Below are 25,027 nucleotides of genomic sequence, written 5' to 3' on the forward strand. Positions count from 1 at the left end.
AGTGCTCCATACTGTATAACGGCCACACACAGTGCTCCATACTGTACAATGGCCACACATAGTTATCCATATTGTATAATGATCCCACATGATGCTCAATACTGTAGAACGGCCACACACATGATGCTCCATACTGTATAATGGCCACACATCATGCTCCATAATGTATAATGGCCACACAGTGCTCCATACTGTATAATGGCCACACATAGCGCTCCATACTGTATAATGGCCACACATAGTGCTCTATACTGTATAACGGCCACACAGTTATCCATATTGTATAATGATCACACATGATGCTCAATACTGTATAATGGCCACACATGATGCTCAATACTGTATAATGGCCACACACAGTTCTCCATACTGTATAATGATCCCACATGATGCTAAATACTGTATAATGACCCCTCCTCCTGTATGCATGGCTCATATCCCCCTCCTGTATGCATGGCTCATATTCCCCCTCCTGTATGCATGGCTCATATCCCCCCCGAATGCATGGCTCATATTCCCCCCTCTATGCTTGGCTCATATTCCCCCCCTGAATGCATGGCTCGTATTTCCCCCCCCCCCCGAATGCATGGGTCTTATCCCCCCTGTATGCATGGCTTATCTCTCCACCCCCCTGCTCCCATCTTGCATGGCGCGCCAGCTTCTGTCCTCCTTCAGACCCCCCATGTGTGTGACAGCACCCCCTCCTTCCCCACAGACCCCCCCATGTGTGTGACAGCACCCCCTCCTTCCCCACAGACCCCCACATGACAGCACCCTCTCCTTCCCCACAGACCCCCACGTGACAGCACCCCCTCCTTCCCCACAGACCCCCATGTGACAGCACCCCCTCCCTCCCCACAGACCCCCACGTGACAGCAGAGTCCCTTTAAATAGTCTCCTGATGAGTAGCCTTTGGTGAGGACGATGAAACCCGTAGAAATGAGAGGCTTGGAGTGAGTGTGTGTGTGTGTGTATACACATCATCTTACCCTATATACTGAACTGTGGGGTACATGTTTTTTCTACTAGTCACCTCCTGACTAACCTTCAGAGGGTAAATTATGGGTATAGTTTTACTTTTGGAATTAATAAAGTTTAGTTTTACCCCTTTTTTTCAACAAACATGAGGAATGACAAGAGACAACCCATTTAAGAAGATTCAATTTTGGTTAAAACTATTCCAACATTATGAACATAAAAAAGGCTTCTCTCCTGTGTGACGGCTCTGATGTTTATGAATAGTTGATTTCCAAGCAAACTATTTCCCACATTAAGAAAATGAAAAAGGCTTCTCCCCTGTGTGACTGCTCTGATGTTTAACAAGAAGTGCTTTCCATTTAAAACATTTCCCACATTCTAAACAGGAAAAAGGCTTCTCCCTTGTGTGAGTTCTCTGGTGAGTAACCAAACATGATTTCTGGTTAAAACATTTCCCACATTCTGAACAGGAAAAAGGCTTCTCCCCTGTGTGAGTTCTCTGGTGAGTACCAAGATGCCATTTCTGGTAAAAACATTTCCCACATTCTGAACAGGAAAAAGGCTTCTCCCCTGTGTGAGTTCTCTGGTGCTTAAAAAGATGCCATTTCTGTTTAAAACATTTCCCACATTCTGAGCAGGAAAAAGGCTTCTCCCCCGTGTGGGTTCTTTGATGACGATCAAGATCTAATTTCCTTTTAAAACATTTCCCACATTCTGAACATGAATATGGCTTCTCTGCTGTGTGCATTATTTGGTGCCTAACAAGATTCCCTTTCATGATAAAACATTTCCCACATTCCGAACATGAAAAAGGCTTCGCTCCTGTGTGAGTTCTTTGATGTTCATCAAGATTCCATTTGCGGTTAAAACATTTCCCACATTCTGAACAGGAAAAAGGCTTCTCTCCTGCGTGAGCTCTCTGGTGGTTAACAAATTTTGATTTATGTGCAAAACATTTCCCACATTCTGAACAGGAAAAAGGCTTCTCTCCCGTGTGAGTTCTATTGTGATTAACAAAATCTGATTTCCGGTTATAACATTTCCCACATTCTGAACATGAAAAAGGCTTCTCTCCCGTGTGAGTTCTATGGTGAGTAACCAAAGCTGATTTCGAGGTACAACATTTCCCACATTCTGAACATGAAAACGACTTATTTGCTTTAGTAGCAGTTTGTTTTTTAATGCCGCTTTTGTGACTTTGATTTTCCTTAGTAGTCAGTAATGAATCAGAAGATGGGACCTGTTTCATAGGATCAGATAACAGATCTTTGCTGTTAATGGATGATATATCTGGAGTAACAGCAATTACTTCAGTTGTATCTTGTAGGATCTCAAAATCATCAGATCTAAAAATTGAAGATGTCAGCTGTCCCTCTGATATCCTGGTACAGTCATCTGCGAAGATAAACATTTTTTTAAATGAAATATCCTTGAGTTTTACATTTTTGAACATTTGTACTTAAACTGTCTATAAAAATGGCAAGCTATCTAATAAACTTTAATTATTTACAAAGACAATGACAGTTGACAGTCTAATAGAAAACCTTGTTGGATGAAACAGTAGTGTGTGGTGTTCAACTGTTTGTTCAATCTGCCTCCCAAATATCGAATAAAAGGAAACCAATTTAATGTTATGTAGGCAAAAATAATACCAATTCTCATCTCACAAAAATAAGTCCCCACTCAGGTCCATCGTCTGTCAGTGTAAAAACAGAGGCTCCCACACTATAAGTGGCTCAAAGGCTGTTGAAAAGTAACAGAATTTCTATAAATCAATCCAGCAAAATCCACTCTCACTTCGGAGTCTTGCAGTGTGCTCAAACAACATTGAGGATCCCTGTATTTAGCAATATTATAGTGAGAAGAATCCACTTAATTTGCGGTGTGTGTCTCCTGGAGCACAATCTGGGCACTATGTGCTGGGTCATAAAATGGCAAATGTGTAATTTTCACTATCCAATATCCATTGCGTGTTAATTTCTGGAAAGTGGCTGTGGAGTCAAAAAGGAGATTGTGTACTCACCGTAAAATCTCTTTCTCCGAGCCAATCATTGGGGGACACAGGACCATGAGTTAACTCCTCCTCTGCAGTATACACCCCTTGACTGGCCAGTAACGACTCAGTTCGGTAGTAAAGCAGTAGGAGTAAAACCAAGACAAGTAAACTGTGTCCAAAACTAAGGAACAAAATACAACAACAAACAGCCAATAGGCTAACAGGGTGGGTGCTGTGTCCCCCAATGATTGGCTCGGAGAAAAAGATTTTACGGTGAGTACACAAAAATCTCCTTTTCTCCTACGCCTCATTGGGGGACACAGGACCATGGAACGTCCTAAAGCAGTCCCTGGGTGGGGAGCAATTGCACTGCTAAAACCCCATGTACCACTGGCTTACTGAGGTACCGCAGTCTGCAGAATGCGCCTGCCGAAGCCTGGGTATGGATGTGATAGTGCTTCGTGAAGGTATGCAGACTGGACCAAGTCGCAGCTTTACAAAGCTGTTGTGCGGAAGCCTGGTGCCGAATGGCTCAAGAAGCACCGACCGACCGAGTCGAATGCGCCTTAATCCCTCCTGGGACAGGGGTGTTCCTGATGCGGTAGGATTCCTGAATAGTGGATCAAATCCACTAGGCTAGAGTGGCCTTTGAGGCAGGCAGACCTTTCCTATGTCCCTCTGGAAGCACGAACAGGACATCCGACTTACGGAAGGGAGCCGTGTGAGAGATGTACCACCGAAGAGCTCTAACCACATCCAGAGTATGGAGAGCCTTCTCGATATGATGGGTTGGTGGCGGACAGAAAGACGGCAAGACAATGTCCTCATTTAGATGAAAGGAGGAGACGACTTTAGGTAGGAAGGAGGGAGAGGTTCTCAAAACTACCTTGTCTGGGTGAAAAATCAGGAAGGGGGGGTCGGGAAGAGAGAGACGCCAACTCAGAAACTCTCCTGATTGACGTAAGAAAGACCACCTTCCATGAAAGGAGGGTGAGAGAGATGTCCTACAATGGTTCGAAAGGGGCCTCCTGAAAAACTCCGAGAACCGTGTTAAGATCGCATGACGCCAAAGGCATTCTATAGGGAGGGACCACCCGGGAGACTCCTTGGATGAAAGTCTTAACCGGCAGTCTGGAAGCAATCTTTCGTTGGAATAGGACAGACAATGCGGACACTTGTCCCTTGAGCGAGCTTAGGGCAAGGCCTGACTCTAAACCTGATTGGAGAAACTCCAGAATGGAAAAAAGCAAAAGGAGAACGTCCATGGGTATTGCACCATGAAAAGAAGATGCGCCAGGTGCGATGATAAATGCGCATGGAAACAGGTTTCCTGGCGCGAATCATGGTAGAAGAAACTCCTGGAGAGAATCCGGCTTGGGCTAAAATCCAGGATTCAACAGCCACGCCGTCAAAGACAGGGCCCCAGAGTTCTTGTGGCAAATCGGGCCCTGTGAGAGAAGATCCGTGCAATCTGGAAGACGCCAGGGGACGTCGGCAACCATTTGGACAAGTTCCGCGTACCATGCTCGGCTCGGCCAGTCTGGCGCGACGAGAATCACCGGTCTCCCCTCTGCTCTGATCTTCTTGATGACTCTTGGGAGCAGAGGAAGAGGTGGAAATATGTATGGCAGCTGGAAACGATGCCACGACAGGACCAGAGCATCTGCCTCGATGGCGTAAGGATCGCGGGACCGCGCAATGAACTGGGGAACCTGGTTGTTGAACCTCGAGGCCATGAGATCCACATCCGGCATCCCCCAGCGAAGGCAAATCTGTTGGAAGACTTCTGGATGGATGGACCACTCACCCGAGGCAAGATCCTGGCGACTGAGGAAGTCCGCTTCCCAATTGTCCACGCTCGGTATGTGGATCGCCGAGATGAGCGAGTGATTGGTCTCGGCCCAGCGCATGATGTGGGAGACTTCGAGCATGGCTGCCCTGCTGCGGGTTCCCCCTTGCCGGTTGATATACGCCATGGCTGTGGCATTGTCGGATTGGATTCTGATGGGATGGCCTGCGAGAAGGTGGAGAAAGTTGCATAAGGCAAGAGTGATCGCTCAAATCTCAAAGATATTGGTTGGGAGATGCGACTCTCTTGTGGACCAACGACCCTGTGCCATGTGGTGATTGAAAACTGCGCCCCAGCCCAAAAAGCTGGCATCGGTGGTCACCACTAACCAGCACGCTGGAAGAAACGACTTCCCTTGGTTCAGGGAGGACTGTAGCGTCCACCACCTGAGGGTCTGCCTGACCTGTGGGGGCAGGCAAAAACGACGGTCGAGGGAAGCCGGGCTCCTGTCCCAGGCTAACAGAAGTGCCTGTTGCAGGGAACGGAGATGGAACTGCGCGAACGGAATGGCTTCCATCGCAGCAACCATTTTCCCAAGGATGCGCATTGCGAAGCGAATGGAGTGAGGGACTGGGCGGGAGAGCTTGAGCGCTCCCTGTTGTAGCGATAAGACCTTCTCTGGAGGGAGAAGGACTAACCCGCTGGAAGAGTCCAAAATCATGCCCAGGAAGCAGATTTGCTGAGTCGGCACTGGAGATGATTTCTCGAAGTTGATCTTCCAACCCAGGTGAGAAAGAGTTCACAGTGATACTTACAGACTCCTTGCAGGAAGACTGGGACGGACCCTTGATTAATAGGTCGTCCTGATAGGGCAGAACTTCCACTCCCCGGGCGTGAAGAATGGCCATGACAGCCGCCATGACCTTCGTGAAGACTCTGGGGGCGGTGGCAAGTCCGAAGGGCAAGGCCACAAACTGGAAGTGTTCTTCTTGGACTGCGAAGCGCAGGAACTGCTGATGAGGGGGGAAAATTGGAATATGTAGATAAGCATCCTTGATGTCTATCGATGCCAGGAACTCTCCTTTTTCCAGGGACGCGACAACAGAACGGAGCGAGTCCATTCTGAAGTGTCTGACCCTTACGAACTTGTTCAGCAGTTTGAGATCCAGTATCGGCCGTAGAGTCCCGTCTTTCTTTGGGACCATGAAAAGGTTGGAGTAAAATCCCCTGAACCTTTGGTCTCGAGGGACTGGAGCGATGATACCTTCTCTTTGAAGCACCTGTATGGCCTGAAGATGTGGCGCCCTTGATTTGGGGAGAGAAGACTGGAAGAAGCGCGGAGGGGGGATGGAAGAAAACTCGATTTTGTATCCGGAAGACACAAGCTCTCTGACCCACTCATCGTGAACGACCGAGAGCCAATTTTGACGGAACGAAAGAAGGCGTCCGCCTACTTTGTCGGTGTCCGCTGGACACGTTGACGAGTCATTGTGTAGAAGGTTTAAGGGATGCGGATGGCTTGGGGCAGAAGGTCTCGGTCTGGGTTTCCAGGAACGGTTTGGTCTGTATGAGACCTGGGAATTTCTGTTTTCCCGTCGTTCCGAACCAGGGGAAGAGGAGGACCAACTGGAGTTGTTACGAAAGGACCGGAATAGAAACTGTTGTTGATTCCGAAAAGGCCGGGCGGGTTTTTGCTGGGGAAGAAATTTACTTTTCCCTCCAGTAGCGTCAGAAACGATTTGGTCTAGTTTCTCCCAAAACAAACGAGTTCTGATTTATAGAGGGTCCCCGGAAGGATTCCAGAGCTTTAGCCAATGAATCCATGGAACGTGACAAGGAAGCGGCCCACTCAGGAGGGTTAGGCCCGACGGGGTCAGTGGAGACATTGGAGGGAGAGGCAGAAGGCGGCTGCACACCAGCCAGGTCACAGTTCTGGCACAAAGGAGTAGTGTGAGCATGTGGTAAAGAATAATTGCAAGTGGCACATGCGGTAAAAAAACAGTGTGCTTTTTGTTGCGTCTTTTTGCTTCCTTAGATTGAGACATATTATATGTCTGTGTCTCCAAAATACTGCAATTGCAGGGATGTGGATGCAGAGAAGGGGTTAAGCGTTTTCCTATAGGAAGGAGCAGCTTACCCACGGTCCTGTGTCGGTGTCCCCAGGGAGGAGGAAGCGTTTGCTGCCGAATTCCACGCAGCAGAGGAGTCCTAAGATGGCGCCCGATATTTGCAGGGCTGTTCTCGTTCAGAAAGAAAAGCGCCTGAGCGGTGGGCGGGGCTCCAGCGGTGGGCGGGAATTATAAACGCGGCCTAGTCTGGCTGAAAAGCCGGGAACTAAATTTGTGCAGGCTGTCGGCAGCGCGTGGCGGCGGGCGCGGTGTAGCGCCGAACGATCGCCGCTGTCACCAAACAGCGGTGCCTCTCCCCAAGGACCCGGACCGCATCCTCCCACGCTGCAGCGTGAGGAGAGGATTACTCACCGAGCCTCGGTGCGGCCTCTAGCTCAATCGGTCCACCCTGCACCGGGGGATGGAGAGCATCATATGTGTGCCTGCCGCAGGGGACTTATGGCTGTGCTACCGTGCTGATGTGCCTGCCGCAGGGGACTTACGGCTACCGTGGGGACTACAAGACGCCGAGGTGAGGGCTTGAGTGCGATGGAGCCCGGGAGATGCACATGAGAGATATACTCTATGTGCTCGCCCTCCTATATGGGGGAGATCGGGACCGAGTAGGAACTGTCGCCCTGGGTTTAGGTTAGGCGTGCCCCATTCGTCGCAGGAGAGGTACAGGGAGGTATACTCGCTGTGCTCGCCTGTTGATGATGGTTCGGGGGAGAGCGGACCCTAGAAAAGGAGTCCGTCGCCCCCTTCACTCTGTTAGCTAAAAAATAAAATAATAAATGGTGGGGTCTGAACAGACCCAAGTGCCTCCTAAAGACACTAAGCAAGAACTGAGTAGTTACTGGCCAGTCAAGGGGTGTATACTGCAGAGGAGGAGTTAACTCATGGTCCTGTGTCCCCCAATGAGGCGTAGGAGAAATATTAATTCCTCCTGCACACGTGGTCTAAATTGTTGGTACCCCTCGTTTAATGACTGAAAAACTCAATGGTCACAGAAATAACTTGAATCTGACAAAAGTAATAAATAAAAAAGCTATAAAAATGAAGAAATGAAAGACAGACATTGCTTTACAATCATGCCTCCACAGAATTAGAAAAAAATAAAAATAAACCTCATGAAATAGGCTTGGACAGAAATGATGGTACCCTTAACTTAATATTTTGCTGCACAACCTTTTGAGGCAATCACTGCAATCAAACGATTCCTGTAACTGTCAATGAGACTTCTGCACCTTTCGACAGGTATTTTGGCCGCTCCTGTTGTCTCGTGTCTGAAGGTTGCCTTTTCAAGACGGCATGCTTCAGCTCTTTCCAAAGATGCTCAATAGGATTTAGGTCAGGGCTCATAGAAGGCCACTTCAGAAGAAGTCCAATGTTTCTGTCTTAGCCATTCTTGGGTGTTTTTAGCTGTGTGTTTTTGGTCATTACCCTGTTGCAAGACCCATGACCTGCGACTGAGACCAAGCTTTCTGACACAGCAGCACATTTCTCTCTAGAAACCCTTGATAATCTTGAGATTTCATTGTACCCTGCACAGATTCTATACATCCTGTGCCAGATGCAGCAAAGCAGCCCCAGAACAGAACAGAGCCTCCTCCATGTTTCACAGTAGGGACAGTGTTCTTTTCTTGATATGCTTCATTTTTCTGTCTGTGAACATAGCGCTGATGTGCCTTGCCAAAAACTTCCATTTTTGTCTCATATGTCCATAGGACACTCTCCCAGAAGATTTGGGGCATGTCAACATGTAGTTTGGCAAATTCCAGTTTGACTTTTCTATGATTTTTTTTCAACAATGGTGTCCTCCTTGGTAGTCTCCCATGAAGTGTACTATGGCTCATACGACAGATTGTGCGATCTGACACTGATGTTCCTTGAGCTTGAAGTTCACATTTAATCTGTTTAGAAGTTTTTCTGGGCTCTTTTGTTACCATTCGTATTATCTGTCTCTTTGATTTGTCATCAATTTTCCTCCTGCAGCCACGTCCAGGGAGGTCGGCTACAGTCCCACGGATATTAAATTTCTGAATAATATGAGCAACTGTAGTCACAGGAACATTAAGCTGCTTGGAGATGATCTTACAACTTTTACCTTTAATATGTTTGTCTATAATTTTCTTTCTACTCTCCTGAGACAACTCTTTCCTTCGCTTCCTCTGGTCTATGTTGAGTGTTATACACACCATGTCACCACACAGCACAATGAATATCTGAGAACAAAAACCACTGATACATACTAATTAAACAGGTCCAAATACATACCTTTTCAAGGGATTAGATCAACATGATCAAGGACACTCCAAACTAGATAATTCCTGCACACACGGAGTAAATGTCCAAAAATAATTATTTAATAAAAATAAGAAAGTTTATTGAAAATATGATATTACAAGAAAATCACAAAAAAATTCATGATAAAAGCTCTTATCAATGATAAGGCACATAGAGAGCTTCTGTGTGAAGGACACAAAAACAGTGGCACTGAGAAAAAGCAGGCTGGGCAAACAGAGGTCATAAATTTCCACCTCAATAAACTTCAATGCAATAGCAAAAAAGTGCATAGTGCAAATAAGGTGCAAACATTATACTAATTATCCAAAAAGTAGAGGGCTTAATATGGCTTAATGTGGGAGAGTATACATCACTGTAAATAAACCCATTAGCCAAATATCACTACCCTCGGGATAAACGCGACACTCAAACAAAGTAATGCTTACCCACGTTGCCTGTCAGTGTGTGTCCAAGGCAGCCACGACGCACTTTCAGGAGGCAGCCACCCGAAGAAGCCCATGCGAAACACGCGTCAGGGCTGCCCTGGACACACTGACAGGGGACATGGGTAAGCAGGACTTTGTTTGAGTGTCGCTTTTTTCCCTAGGGTAGTGATATTTGGCTAATGGGTTTATTTAGAGTGATGTATACTCTCCCACATTAAGCCATATTAAGCCCTCTACATTTTCGGATAATTGGTATAATGTTTGCACCTTATTTGCACTATGCACTTTTTTGCTATTGAAGTTTATTGAGGTGGAGATTTATGACCTCTGTTTGCCCAGCCTGCTTTTTCTCAGTGCCACTGTTTTTGTGTCCTTCACACAGAAGCTCTCTCTGTGCCTTGTCATTGATAAGCTGATTTTATCATGATTTTTTTGCGATTTTTGTGTAAAGGTACCTTCACACTGACCAACTTAACAACGATATCGCTAGCGATCCGTGACGTTGCAGCATCCTGGATAGCGATATCGTTGTGTTTGACACGCAGCAGCGATCTGGATCCTGCTGTGACATCGTTGGTCGGAGCAGAAAGGCCAGAACTTTATTTCGTCGCTGGATCTCCCGCAGACATCGCTGAATCGGCGTGTGTGACGCCGATTCAGCGAGGTCTTCACTGGTAACCAGGGTAAACATCGGGTTACTAAGCGCAGGGCCTCGCTTAGTAACCCGATGTTTACCCTGGTTACCAGTGTAAATGTAAAAAAAACCAAACACTACATACTTACATTACGGTTTCTGTCACGTCCCCCGGCGTTCTGCTTCCCTGCACTGACTGTGAGCGCCGGCCGGCCGTAAAGCAGAGCACAGCGGTGACGTCACCGCTCTGCTTTACGGCTGGCGCTCACACAGTGCAGGGAAGCATAACGCCGGGGGACGCGACAGACACCGGAATGTAAGTATGTAGTGTTTTGGTTTTTTTACATTTACACTGGTAACCAGGGTAAACATCGGGTTACTAAGCGCGGCCCTGCGCTTAGTAACCCAATGTTTACCCTGGTTACCCGGGGACCTCGGCATCTTTGGTCGCTGGAGAGCTGTCTATGTGACAGCTCCCCAGCGACCACACAACGACTAAACAGCGACGCTGCAGCGATCGGCATCATTGTCTCTATCGCTGCAGCGTCGCTAAATGTGACGGTACCTTAACATCATGTTTTCAATAAACTGTTATTTTTATGAAATAACTCTTTTTGGACAGTGAGTATCTGTAGCCCTATATAAAGACTCACTGATTCCAAGATTGTAGACACCTGTGATGCTAGTTAGTGGACACACTGCGATTTAACATGTCCCTTTTGTCACATTAGTTTCAGGGGTCCCATCATTTCTGTCCAGGCCGATTTCATGAGTTTTATTTATTTATTTTAACTCTGTGGAAGCATGGTTGAAAAGCAATGTCTGACTTTCATTTCTTCATTTTCACAGATCTTTTATTTCTTATTACTTCTGTCAGATTCAAGTTATTTCTGTGACTATTGTGGATTTTTCGGTCATTAAACGAGGTGTACCAACAATTTTGACCACATATGTATAGATTATAACCCTCAGTGAATTAATTTATAAAATGGAATCACTTTATGAGGATTTCGACTCTTCTGCTTTTCTGTCATTTAGTCATATTAGGGCTTCTGCATATGGTGTGTCCAATCTCATCTGGGATCTGTTCCTGCTGTCCAGCTGGAGTAATCTGCTCCCTACTTCAGCCAATTGGAAAGTACCACACCCTACTGAAGCTCAAAGCACATGGCCGGAATCTGCCAGAAACAGCGTTGTTCTCCTCTGGTTCAGTCCTCTGTGCTCAGCTTGTGGCTTGTGTATTTGTTTCCTGTTGGGACTATGGCCCATTTACTGACTACTCTTGTGTCTTCTGATTCTGTATTCTGTCCTTCCGGTTCTGACCCAGCTACCTGACTCTTCTTCTTGCCATCTAATACCACAGAATGGCAGGTAACACCATGGTCCAAGCCTAGGGGTCCCAGTGTAAGTCCAGATCCATGTAATGGTGATAACGGGCGATGAGCAAGGCAATCCTTGGGATATGGAAAGCAGAGAAGATAGTGCCAAGCATGTTCATGGTGGAGATCTTTTGAGCTGCCAGTTGACCTTGAACAGTGCTCCCAATACATTGTGTCTGCAAACTATTCCAGCTAGATCTGCAGTCAAACAGCTAAATGGCTCCTTCCCTTCTGAACACGGCCATGTGCCCACAGAGTAGTGTACAATCGTATGTAGGGTATCGTGAGAAGATGGAAAATACGTACGCTACTCACCTGGTAGCAGTGTTTTTTCAGGAGCCATGACAGCACAACGAGAGAGGGGATCCGCCCTTCAGGGACAGGAAACCTACAGACATAAAAAGGGCGGTACCTCTCTCCCACGTCAGTTGTTTCCAGAGCATGAGAGGACCACCTTGGTTAGTAACACAGATGCAGCATGTATATAAACACATTTTATTATGCCAGTGAACATGGAATATAACGCAAAACCAACAGGGTGTTGAAACATCCAAAAATATAGGGTAGGGAATTTAAGGGTGCTGTCATGGCTCCTGAAAAAACACTGCTACCAGGTGAGTAGCGTACGTATTTATTCAGTCGCCATGACAGCACAACGAGAGACTTTCAGAGACGAAAGATTTAGGGGGGGATAATAGCTTCTAGCACTCTTCTCCCAAACGTAAGGTCTGAGGAACTACCCAGATCTAATCTGTAGTGTCTAAGAAAGGTAGAAGGGGAAGACCATGTGGCCGCCTTACATATGTCTTCGATTGATACTTCTGACCTCTCCGCCCAGGAAGATGCTACGGCCCGCGTGGAGTGTGCCTTTATACCATCTAGAACTTCGTTGCCACCTGTGGTATAAGCGAGAGAGATCGCCTCCCTAATCCATCTGGCTAGAGTGTTTTTAGATACTCTAAGACCCTTCCTTACCCCTTGATAGGCTACAAATAAAGAGTTATCTTTTTTCCAGGCATCTGAGACTGCAATATATCTAAGGAGGCATCTCCTCACATCTAAGCAATGGAATTTACGTTCTTTTTCGTTAGCAGGATTGGAGCAAAAAGAGGGTAGGACTACCTCCTGTACTCTGTGGAATTTTGACGCAACTTTAGGAAGATATAGGGGATCGGGTTTCAATATTACCCTATCCTCCCTAACCTGCATGTATGGTGGATGTCTGGAGAGTGCCTGCAGATCACTAACCCTTCTAGCAGATGTGAGAGCAACTAACAGGGCTGTTTTGATTGACAGGATCTTCACAGGGATGGTATCAATGGGCTCGAATGGGGCTTGCGTTAGGGCTGAGAGTACCAAATTTAGGTCCCATGGGACTAACCTTTGTTTAATAATTGGTCTAGACCTCGTGACTGCTTTAAAAAATCTAGAAATCCAGTGATTACTGGCTAAATTAAGATTATATAATGCTCCTAGCGCTGACACCTGAACTCTAAGAGTACTTGTGGCCAAGCCCATTTCCAGGCCTTTTTGTAAAAATTCGAGAATCTGGTTTATACATGGTTTTTGGTCAATTTGAGCCCCTGAATATGATAGAAATTTTTTCCATACTCTAACATAAATGCCCGTTGTAGAGGGTTTCCTACTTTTAAGGAGTGTATTTACCAGATTCTGAGAGAATCCTTTCCCCCTCAGTAAGGACCTCTCAAGTTCCATGCCGCTAGGTGTAAGTTGGCTACTTGAGGATGGAGGATTGGCCCCTGGGAGAGCAGATCTGGTAGCTCTGGAAGAATCCATGGTTGGCAGACAGACATCTTCCTCAGCCAAGGAAACCAAGCCCTCTTGGGCCAAAATGGAGCTATCAAGATTACCCGGGCCCTGTCCTCCCGAATCTTCCTCAGAACTAAGGGAATCAGATTTAGAGGGGGAAAAGCATATGCGAGCCTGAAGCGCCAAGATATCAGCAGAGCGTCCACAGCGTATGGGTTGTCTTTTGGATTTAGGGAGCAGAATTGGTGTAATTTTTTGTTCCCCCTGCTGGCAAAAAGGTCTATCTCCGGACAACCCCATAACTGAATGATCTGGTTGAAAATGGCTGGATTCAACGACCACTCTCCCTGTCTGAGCATGTTGCGGCTTAGATAGTCGGCTTTGGTATTGATACTTCCTTTTATATGAAGCGCCGTCAGGGAGAGAAGATGCACTTCGGCCACCTGAAAGATATGATTTGCGACCTCCATCAATGAACTGGATCGCGTGCCACCTTGACGATTAATGTAGGCCACAGTTACCCGATTGTCTGACAATAGCCTGACGTGTCGACCCTGTAGGGGTACAAGGAATTTATTTAAGGCATGTTTTACCGCCAACAGCTCTTTCAAGTTGGAGGAAGAGTCCTGTTCAGACTGAGACCATAGTCCCTGAACCCAATCCTCCCCTAAGTGAGCCCCCACCCCTTGGGGCTAGCGTCCGTAGTCAATACTCTGGATATATGATTTATCCAAGGGACCCCCCTGCGTAGATTCGAAGTGTGAGTCCACCAACCAAGAGAATGTGTAGTCTCCGTAGAAAGTGTGAATTTACTGTCGAGGTGAGCTCTTAGACGACGGGAATTGTGTAACACGTCCCACTGTAAAGTCCTTGTGTGGAACTGGGCCCAGAGAACCGCCGGGATACAGGATGTAAGAGAACCCAAGATCGACATCGCACTTCTGACCGATACTAAGGGATTATTTATTGCCCTGGTGACCAACTGCTTAACCTTAGCAACTTTTGCGTCCGGCAGGCGACATTCCTGCTGACCAGAGTCTATAACATATCCCAGGAACTCTTGTACTTTTAGGGGCTGAAGGCGCGACTTTTTGATATTGACTATCCAGCCCAATTTGTGTAACGCATCCATGACTTTTTGTAGTTGGTCTTTGCAATGCAAACTCAGAATGACCCACAATTAGCAAATCATCCAGGTAAGGGACTATCAATATATCCTGTTCATGCAAGTGCGCCATAACCTCCACCATGATTTTTGTGAACACCCAGGGTGCAACTGCGACTCCGAAGGGAAGTGCCTGATATTGAAAATGTTCTACCGTGCCAGCTAGTGAAACCGCCACCCTAAGAAACCTCTGATGATCAATATGTATTGGTACATGGTAATATGCGTCTTTGAGATCTAAGACAACCATAAAACAATGGTGAAAGAGTAATTTTATTGCTGTCTTGACCGACTCCATTTTGAAGGAGGGTATCAACAAAAAATTGTTCAGGCTTTTCAAATTGATAATGGTGCGATATGAACCATCAGGTTTTTTGACCAGGAACAGAGGGGAATAAAACCCCCTACCTTCCTCGCCTGCAGGGACTTTGATTAGAACTTTCTTCTGTTGGAGCTCCCGGACCTCAGACTCCAGCGCCAACTGCTCTGTAGAGGAGGAACGAACAGGTGTCAACATAAATTTGTCCCGAGGAGTATGGTGGAAGTCAAAGGTTAGGCCTTCCGCCACGATGCTTAGAATCCATGGATTGTTTGTAATGCGCACCCAGGCTGGGTAGAAGGCCGAAAGCCTACCCCCCACCTGGTCCGCTAGTCATTGTGGTTTCTTAACATCTCGTGAAGGATTAAACATAAATCCTCTACCCCTCCTTCTGCTGTTGTCGTATCTAGTAGATTCTCTGTTGGAGTCTCTATATGGCCTTCTGCGGTTAGACCATCCTCTATTATAGTCCCGTCTGTAGAAGGGTCTTCCTAGGAAGGGAAAGCGTTTTTTGTTATCCCCTGCTTTTTCCAATAGCTCGTCTAGGACCGGTCCAAACAAGTGAGCTCCTTCACAAGGAATGCTACATAATTTTGTTCTGGCTTGTAAGTCCCCTGGCCAGCATTTTATCCATAGCGCTCTCCGGGCTGCGTTGGATAACGCCGAGGACCTGGCGGCCAGCCTGACCGAATCTGCTGAAGCATCCGAAAGGAAAGCTGCGGCATCCTGGATTATGGGCATGGAGGACAATATTTCTGTCCTAGGGACTTTATCCCTGAGCTGATCTTCGAGGCGACCTAACCATACCATCAAGGACCGAGCGGTACAGGTGGCTGCTATAGCTGGCCTCAAGGACCCCGCTGAAGTCTCCCAAGCTCCTTTAAGGAAGATGTCAGCTTTTCTATCTAATGGGTCCTTCAAGTTCCCCAAGTCGTCAAAGGGGAGAGACGTTTTCTTGTATGCTTCGGCGACTGCTGCATCCAGCTTCGGAACTTTATCCCATGAGGATGAAGCCTCCTCCTCAAAGGGATACCTTCTTTTAAAGGCTGGCGGAAGCGACCCCTTCCTTTCTGGTTTCTTCCATTCTTTTGAGATTAGCGACTTGATTTTGTCAATCACTGGAAAGGCTCTTCGGGATTTCCGCTCAATACCCTTGAACATAACATCCTGAATGGAACATTCCGACTGGGTATCTTCTATCCCCATTGTGCTGTTGACTGCTTTAACTAGATGGTTAACCCTATCTAGGGACAAACAGGCTCGACTAGACTCCAGATCCTCAGAGGAGGAAGTAGATGGAAGAGACCCTGAGCTCAGTTCACCCGAGTCCGAATCTACCTCAGATAAAGGGGATGATCTTTTAACTTCTGCTCCCCGAGACTTGGATCTCACGGCACCTTTAATTTCCTGTCTAACCATCTCTCTTATTGTAGAGGTCAGATCAGGCGCCTCCTCCTCCAGCAGGCGTTGGATACATACAGTTAGGGCCAGAAATATTTGGACAGTGACACAAGTTTTGTTATTTTAGCTGTTTACAAAAACATGTTCAGAAATACAATTATATATATAATATGGGCTGAAAGTGCACACTCCCAGCTGCAATATGATAGTTTCCACATCCAAATCGGAGAAAGGGTTTAGGAATCATAGCTCTGTAATGCATAGCGTCCTCTTTTTCAAGGGACCAAAAGTAATTGGACAATGGACTCTAAGGGCTGCAATTAACTCTGAAGGCATCTCCCTCGTTAACCTGTAATCAATGAAGTAGTTAAAAGGTCAGGGGTGGATTCCAGGTGTGTGGTTTTGCATTTGGAAGCTGTTGCTGTGAGCAGACAACATGCGGTCAAAGGAACTCTCAATTGAGGTGAAGCAGAACATCCTGAGGCTGAAAAAAAAGAAAAAATCCATCAGAGAGATAGCAGACATGCTTGGAGTAGCAAAATCAACAGTTGGGTACATTCTGAGAAAAAAGGAATTGACTGGTGTGCTTGGGAACTCAAAAAGGCCTGGGTGTCCACGGATGACAACAGTGGTGGATGATCGCCGCATACTTAATTTGGTGAAGAAGAACCCGGTCACAACATCAACTGAAGTCCAGAACACTCTCAGTGAAGTAGGTGTATCTGTCTCTAAGTCAACAGTAAAGAGAAGACTCCATGACAGTAAATACAAAGGGTTCACATCTAGATGCAAACCATTCATCAATACCAAAAATAGACAGGCCAGAGTTAAATTTGCAGAAAAACACCTCAAGAAGCCAGCTCAGTTCTGGAAAAGTATTCTATGGACAGATGAGACAAAGATCAACCTGTACCAGAATGATGGGAAGAAAAAAGTTTGGAGAAGAAAGGGAACGGCACATGATCCAAGGCACACCACATCCTCTGTAAAACATGGTGGAGGCAACGTGATGGCATGGGCATGCATGGCTTTCAATGGCACTGGGTCACTTGTGTTTATTGATGACATAAGAGCAGACAAGAGTAGCCGGATGAATTCTGAAGTGTACCGGGATATACTTTCAGCCCAGATTCAGCCAAATGCTGCAAAGTTGATTGGACGGCGCTTCATAGTACAGATGGACAATGACCCCAAGCATACAGCCAAAGCTACCCAGGAGTTCATGAGTGCCAAAAAGTGGAACATTCTGCAATGGCCAAGTCAATCTCCAGATCTAAACCCAATTGAGCATGCATTTCACTTGCTCAAATCCAGACTTAAGACGGAAAGACCCACAAACAAGCAAGACCTGAAGGCTGCGGCTGTAAAGGCCTGGCAAAGCATTAAGAAGGAGGAAACCCAGCGTTTGGTGATGTCCATGGGTTCCAGACTTAAGGCGGTGATTGCCTCCAAAGGATTTGCAACAAAATATTGAAAATAAAAATATTTTGTTTGGGTCATGTTTATTTGTCCAATTACTTTTGACCTCCTAAAATGTGGAGTGTTTGTAAAGAAATGTGTACAATTCCTACATTTTCTATCAGATATATTTGTTCAACCCTTCAAATTAAACGTTACAATCTGCACTTGAATTCTGTTGTAGAGGTTTCATTTCAAATCCAATGTGGTGGCATGCAGAGCCCAACTCGCAAAAATTGTGTCACTGTCCAAATATTTCTGGCCCTAACTGTATTTTACACAACTTTTTCAAATGCCCATCCGGAAGCGGCTCTGCACATTCGGCACACTGCCTATGTTTGGCTTTCCACAAACTTTTCCTCCCCTGATAGAGGAAAAAAGACAAGGGGAACACAATCATCACTAAGTGGACTTTCACGAAGATCACTTACCCCGTCCAGTAATGAGTGGTACCGTAGATGGGGGGTCCTTCGTAGCCGGCAAATCCTTACGGCTTGAGGACTTTGGTATATAAATCCGAGCCTCCTTAGCTCCACCAGCGCGGCTACTGCCACTAGACCGACGCTGGGAGCTTCTTCGAGGCTTATCTGACTGCTGGTGATGCTGCTGCGGCTCCTGCTGCTGCTGCTGGCTGTCGATAGTTCCTTCTGGCGACTCCATTATGGAATGGGCAAGGAACACTGACCATCCCAGCTTGCAGCATTAAATAGTGCCCCCAAGGTACCGCCCCCGGATGGGGGCCAGCAGGGAATCCCAGGTGGTGATCAACCGTCCGCACTGCGCTACGCTACCCCTCCCCGAAGCCCTGACTGGGCGCCGCCATTAGCCGGAGATGACGCTACTGCGCATGCCCAGCCGCGTCATCCGGCCGCGCCGCTCGCCGCGTCATCCGGACACGCCCCCTCCGGACGCGGCGGCAGCGCCAAGCCGACACACGGACCAGGACGCCAGCAGACCCCTCACCGGACCAACGCCGCGACCCCGCCTGGCACAGCCTGACTCCCGGGACCCTAGTAGCCAAGCACCAATCACAGGTACCTCTTGCGCTGCGGACGCCCCAGAAGCTAGCCTATATGTCAGAGGCTGCTTCCTCCTGCTGCCACCTCCACCGCGCAGTCCCCCTGCCGTGTGGTGCTTCCTGCCTCCTGAACAGGCCGAGGTAGGGGACCCCCGCTACCTGCACCGGCCTGCCAGGAGTGGGGAAATCTTCTTAACTTCGACCCTCTTCTCAGGGCCTGTCTGAAAGAGGTTCCGCTGTCAGGGACAGGAAACCAAACTGACGTGGGAGAGAGGTACCGCCCTTTTTATGTCTGTAGGTTTCCTGTCCCTGAAGGGCGGATCCCCTCTCTCGTTGTGCTGTCATGGCGACTGAATAAATAATGTGTAAGATCCATTTGTTTTCTATTATCCTTTGTGAATAAATCCAAAGTTATCACCACATAAAGTGACACACGTCAGATTGTAAAAATGGGGCCGGATTAAGAACACAAAACTGGAAGAGGATAAATCAGAGGATTCTGGACACTACTGTAATCAAAAACTGACTATAGACAATAACATCTACTGAAATGCTCAAACTGAACAGTCTCCATCAGTAATAAATGAGCAGCTAGTGGTGAAACCTCTCTGGGGGAATTAGAGCACGGGGCTCGGTGACTTCACAATCTAAACTATCGGAAGCTCCAATATTTTCTGTCAGATGAGTTTCAAGAAGAAATATTACACATTTAAAGAGAACTGTGTATAATAGTGCAGAGCGGAGATGTCTTAAAGGGAACCTGTCAGCAGGATTGTGCTCAGTGACTACAGACAGTGTCAGGTCGGTGCCGTTATACTGATTACACTGATACCTGGTGATGAAATCCGTCTTGTGGTTGTTGTTTATTCTGTATTTGTAGTTTTCAGTTAATGAGATTCTCGTGCTCTGGGGCGGGGCTGTGGGCGGGGCTTTATGTGATGCTCTGGGGCGGGGCTGTGGGCGGGGCTTTATGTGGTGCTCTGGGGCGGGGTTTTATGTGGTGTTCTGGGGCGAGCTTTATGTGGTGCACTGATTACATATCCATCTGTATTGGCTTATGATAGGTCACTGATCCCTCACTACAGGGGCTGACAGCCCCTCTGCCTTTGGATAGGAGACCCTGTGGCATGACGTAGGGACCCGATCGCTGCCATGGAGAGCCAAAGTCGTCATGATGAAATCCGGGTCTCCAGACCTAAGAGGCTTGCTGTCATGCTCAGTGATGATCAGGAAGTCTCTCAGGTCAGTGTATAGAAGCGATCAACCTGCACAAAATAATTGTCCTATAGTGGGACACAGTGTAAAACTAAGAATGAATTAAAAAATACTAAGAGCCCGTATATTACTACTCACCTGGGTAGTCATATGTGGGAATCTCCTCTTTACACCGCTCATCCCCCCTCACATATGTCTCTGTAGTATTAATATGGGTCAGATCTTCACCCTGAAACAAATATTGTAAAAGTTACCGACAGATGGAGAAGTCACATCTATGATCAGCTCTAATCCTGCCATCTCCACCGTTCTCATTACACAAGTATAAAACATATAATACTGGTGGATAAAACAAGACTGAGCACAAGACCTTCACCGGCGTCTACACATCATAGGGGAGATCTCCTGACACCTTCTCTCCATCTACCTGATGATCCTGAGGAGCATTGGGATCTTCTTGGTTACAGTCCTGTGGAAGAAGAGGACGGGGACATCTCTCTGGTGTTGTCCTCTTACCGGATAGATCTGGAGGAAACACATACAGGGAGTGAATTCACTCTTTACATACAGATAATTATAGGCCGTGTGTATTTAGTCCTGTCTATTACCTGGAGATGTGAGGGGCTGGGGAACCTCCATTATGGCGTTCTTGTACAGATCTCTGTGTCCTTCTAAATACTCCCACTCCTCCATGGAGAAATAGACAGCGACATCCTGACACCTTATAGGAACCTGACACATACAATGATACCGTCATCCCCCGATCCCTTCATACTGTTACTGTATAATGTCCCAGCATTCCCAGCAGTGTCACCTCTCCAGTCAGCAGCTCAATCATCTTATAGATGAGTTCTAGGATCTTCTGGTCATTGATGTCCTCATGGATCAGGGGGTGAGGTGGAGGCCCCGTGATTGGGCTCAGGGGTCTTCCCCATCCCCCAGACACAGGGTCCTGACAGCGATCACTAGAGGTCTTCTTCGCCACTGTGTAATCCTGGTAATGGAGAGACACATTAATAAATCTCACTACAGACATTTCCAGAGTCCTCACCTCTCCAGTTCTGTCCATCTGTTATTCCCATAGATAAGAATGATGTAATGTGACGTCATCAGAATCTCTCACCTCTCCAGTAAGCCTGAAGAGGATCTCTAGAGTGAGGTGTAATATCCTCTCCACCATCTTGTCTCTGTCCATATCCATCTTTGATGGGTAAATCAGGAAAATGTTCTTTTGTAGAAGATCTTCACTGACAGGATCCGATATTGTAGAGACCTGAATGAGAAGATGAGCCGATGTAACATCATAAGAATCCTGTGTAATAATACAATTACTGGAGCTAATAAGGGAAACATATGAGGAGATTTATTATTTTACAGTATTTAGCTTCCTTCTTTACATCTACTAATAAATCCTATATATTTAGGCCACAGACAACAAGCAGTTTCCTCCTCGGAGTCGGCAGCTGAATACGTTTCTCATAGACTCATCTTCCATAACGCTAATTCTCGTCTCATTTACCGACCCTGGAATCGGCATTAGCAATACTGCAGGAGATATTCATTACACGCGACATGAGAAATAACTACTTCATGATGAGGACGACATCTTCATCTTCTACTACGGCTCTAGAGACATATTTGTCCAGAGTCGGTCACTGACTCCATCACCACTGGCCTCTATATGAAGGTTTCCCATCTTCCCCGCACTGTAATCTTCTATCACGTTAGATCTCAGCTCTGATTCACACACAGAAGTTTGCTTATAGCCTAGGAAGGGGGTAATACCGATGGAGCTTCCCTGGCTAGTAATATCAGCTCACAACTGTATACTCAGCTTTTAGTGGCTATTAAAATGGGGGACTCCTCTAAAAAGTGACGTAGTTTGCCGCTATATTTAATAACCAGCAAAGGCTATGCAGACAGTTGCAGGTTGATATTAATAGCCTAGGAAGGGGCCATGGATACTGTGCCCGCAGGCTAAAAATATCAGCTCTCAGCCGCCCGGAAAAGGCACATGTCCAAGATGCACTAATTCTGGCACTTAGCCTCTCTCTTCCTACTTGCCCTTTAGCTGAAATTATTATGATGAGAAAGAGAGGGTGACCAATACCACACCCCACCGAGCACTGTCAATTCATAGGTATCATAGCAACCGAGTGGGCTATCTTTATGGATGATACACTCCTGCCTATCCAACTATTGTATGGTAAATATCTCAAAGATCCTGGGTTCATTAGTATTCGCAACAAAAATGAAGCTAAGTGAGTATTTATTCATTAACTGTCGGTGGTCGGAGGTAGTCAGTGAGGTGGATGGTACCATATTGTGCATTGTACTGTGTGTGGGGTATGGCGGTACTATGAGAACATTATACTCTGTGTGGGGGGTATGGCGGTACTGTAGGAACATTATACTGTGTGTGGGGGTATGGTGGTACTATGAGAACATTATACTGTGTGTGGGGGTATGGCGGTACTATGATAACATTATACTGTGTGTGGGGTATGGCGGTACTATGAGAACATTATACTCTGTGTGGGGGGCATGGCGGTACTGTAGGAACATTATACTGTGTGTGGGGGTATGGTGGTACTATGAGAACATTATACTGTGTGTGGGGGTATGGCGGTACTATGATAGCATTATACTGTGTGTGGGGTATGGCGGTACTATGAGAACATTATACTCTGTGTGGGGGGTATGGCGGTACTATGAGAACATTACACTGTATGTGGGGGTATGGTGGTACTATGAGAACATTATACTGTGTGTGGGGGTATGGCGGTACTATGAGAACATTACACTGTGTGTGGGGGTATGGCGATACTATGAGAACATTATACTGTGTGGGGTATGGCGGTACTGTAGGAACATTATACTGTGTGTGGGGGTGTGGCGGTACTATGAGAACATTATACTGTGTGTGGGGGTATGGCGATACTATGAGAACATTATACCGTGTGGGGGTATGGCGGTACTATGAGAATATTATATTGTGTGTGGGGGTATGGCGGTACTATGAGAACATTATACTGTGTGTGGGGGTATGGCGGTACTATGAGAACATTTTACTGTGTGGGGGGGTATGGCGGTACTATAAGAACATTATACTGTGGGGGGGTATGGCGGTGCTATGAGAACATTATACTGTGTGGGGGGGGGGTATGGCGGTACTATGAGAACATTATACTGTGTGTGGGGGTATGGCGGTACTATGAGAACATTATACAGTGTGTGGGGGTATGGCGGTACTATAGGAACATTATACTGTGTGTGGGGGTATGGCGGTACTATGAGAACATTATACTGTGTGGGGGGGTATGGCGGTACTGTAGGAACATTATACTGTGTGGGGGTATGGCGGTACTGTAGGAACATCATACTGTGTGTGGGGGTATGGCGGTACTATGAGAACATTATACTGTGTGGGGGTATGGAGGTACTATGAGAACATTATACTGTGTGGGGGTATGGAGGTACCGTGAGAACATTATACTGTGTGTGGGGGTATGGCGGTACTATGAGAACATTATACTGTGTGGGGGTATGGAGGTACTATGAGAACATTATACTGTGTGTGGGGGTATGGAGGTACTATGAGAACATTATACTGTGTGTGTGGGGGTATGGCGGTACTATGAGAACATTAAACTGTGTGTGGGGGTATGGCGGTACTATGAGAACATTATACTGTGTGTGGGGGTATGGCGGTACTATGAGAACATTATACTGTGTGGGGGTATGGCGGTGCTATGAGAACATTATACTGTGTGTGGGGGTATGGCGGTACTATGAGAACATTATACTGTGTGTGGGGGTACGGCGGTACTATGAGAACATTATAATGTGTGGGGGTATGGCGGTAGTGTGAAAATCCCTTTTTTACGAGAGATGCCAGTACTGTGGGAACATTATACTGTGTGAGCGCCATCATATATATTACATAAGGGGTGTAAAAAGGAGAGTCATAAAAAAGACTCCTCAGGGCTGTGCTGCATTTGTACAGACTGCTATCTGCCGTCCAGACGGGACCATGTGACATCAATGGGAAGAGGGAGGGTTTCCGGAGGGAAGAGTCTAGAGGGTGCACCTGGTCAGGAGACCTTGATGACGCAGTTACTGATATTATAAAGGCCGGAGCCCCAAAGGCAGAACAGATTTGGCGCCAACAAAGGAAAGGGGTGCGGGGAAGAATCTGAGGTACCAGCTCATGGTAAAGTGCCCGAGGCAGCTGGGTGTGGGGCAGAACCTGCTTACAGGGCATAATGGGGGCATTACAATGTGTGGGGCCAAGAAAGGGGCCCTGTACTAGGAGAACAATCCGCTCCCTCACTTCCTGTCCTCCATAGTTGGCTCGTATGTATCTATTACAGGAAACAGAACAACAACGTTATGATTCTTATAAAGAGTCTCAGTGCAGAAGGGGTTAATGTCCCCGCGCTCAGTAATGGGGAATCTCCACATACCTCCACCTGCAGAGCCGCACTCCACATATATGGCTGCTCTGTGCGCACAGGACCTGTGATGACGTCATGCCCATGTGACCGGAGGGGGCGGAGCCTCTCCCTCCATAGAGCAGACAGGAGGAGGCTGTGGATGTCAGGGCGGATTTGGAGGGTTTTGGGGTCATTCTCCATAGTCACAGAGCAGGTAAGAGGGAGTCTGCCTGGGGAGAAGGGGGTGATGTTGAATGCGTGGTGGATCTGTGTGCGGGGGGTCTACCTGCAGAGTGGGTCTGATGTTGTTTGCATGGGTCTGCATGGTGCGGGGGGGCTGTTGTCACGTGCTGTGCAGGTCAGTGTGTGATGTCACTTGTGGTGGGGGGTGCAGGGATGTATAGTGCTACGTCTGAGGGGGCGAACAGGGGATGATGATGATGATGATGATGGAGATCTGAGGGATTCATATTACTTAACATGAGAATCTCTGCCTGATGGTGAGGGGTCCGTCCTGTTGTGTTTTTTTTTTTTTTTTTACATAAAACTTTCTCATTAATATTATTGGGCGCGCATGACGTCAGGTTGATGACTGACCTATGACCTCTGGGAGCGACACTGCGTGATAA

The 25,027-nt window shown here is 46.9% G+C and overlaps 1 protein-coding gene across 1 annotated transcript; it reads right to left on the bottom strand.

Annotated features, from left to right (window-relative positions):
- Positions 1-1,213: 1,213 nt before the first annotated feature.
- LOC138662964 (zinc finger protein 436-like) lies at positions 1,214-24,606 on the bottom strand. The gene is made up of 7 exons (XM_069748987.1): positions 24,429-24,606; positions 21,086-21,235; positions 20,777-20,956; positions 20,571-20,694; positions 20,390-20,487; positions 20,101-20,191; positions 1,214-2,373 (listed from the first exon to the last, which is right to left on the bottom strand). Exons 1-7 carry the CDS (start codon positions 24,597-24,599, stop codon positions 1,271-1,273), a joined length of 1,917 nt encoding a protein of 638 aa, XP_069605088.1. The 5' UTR covers positions 24,600-24,606; the 3' UTR covers positions 1,214-1,270.
- Between the last annotated feature and the right edge of the window lie 421 nt (positions 24,607-25,027).

Source organism: Ranitomeya imitator, chromosome 2, assembly GCF_032444005.1.
Source record: "Ranitomeya imitator isolate aRanImi1 chromosome 2, aRanImi1.pri, whole genome shotgun sequence".
Lineage (NCBI taxonomy): Eukaryota > Metazoa > Chordata > Amphibia > Anura > Dendrobatidae > Ranitomeya > Ranitomeya imitator.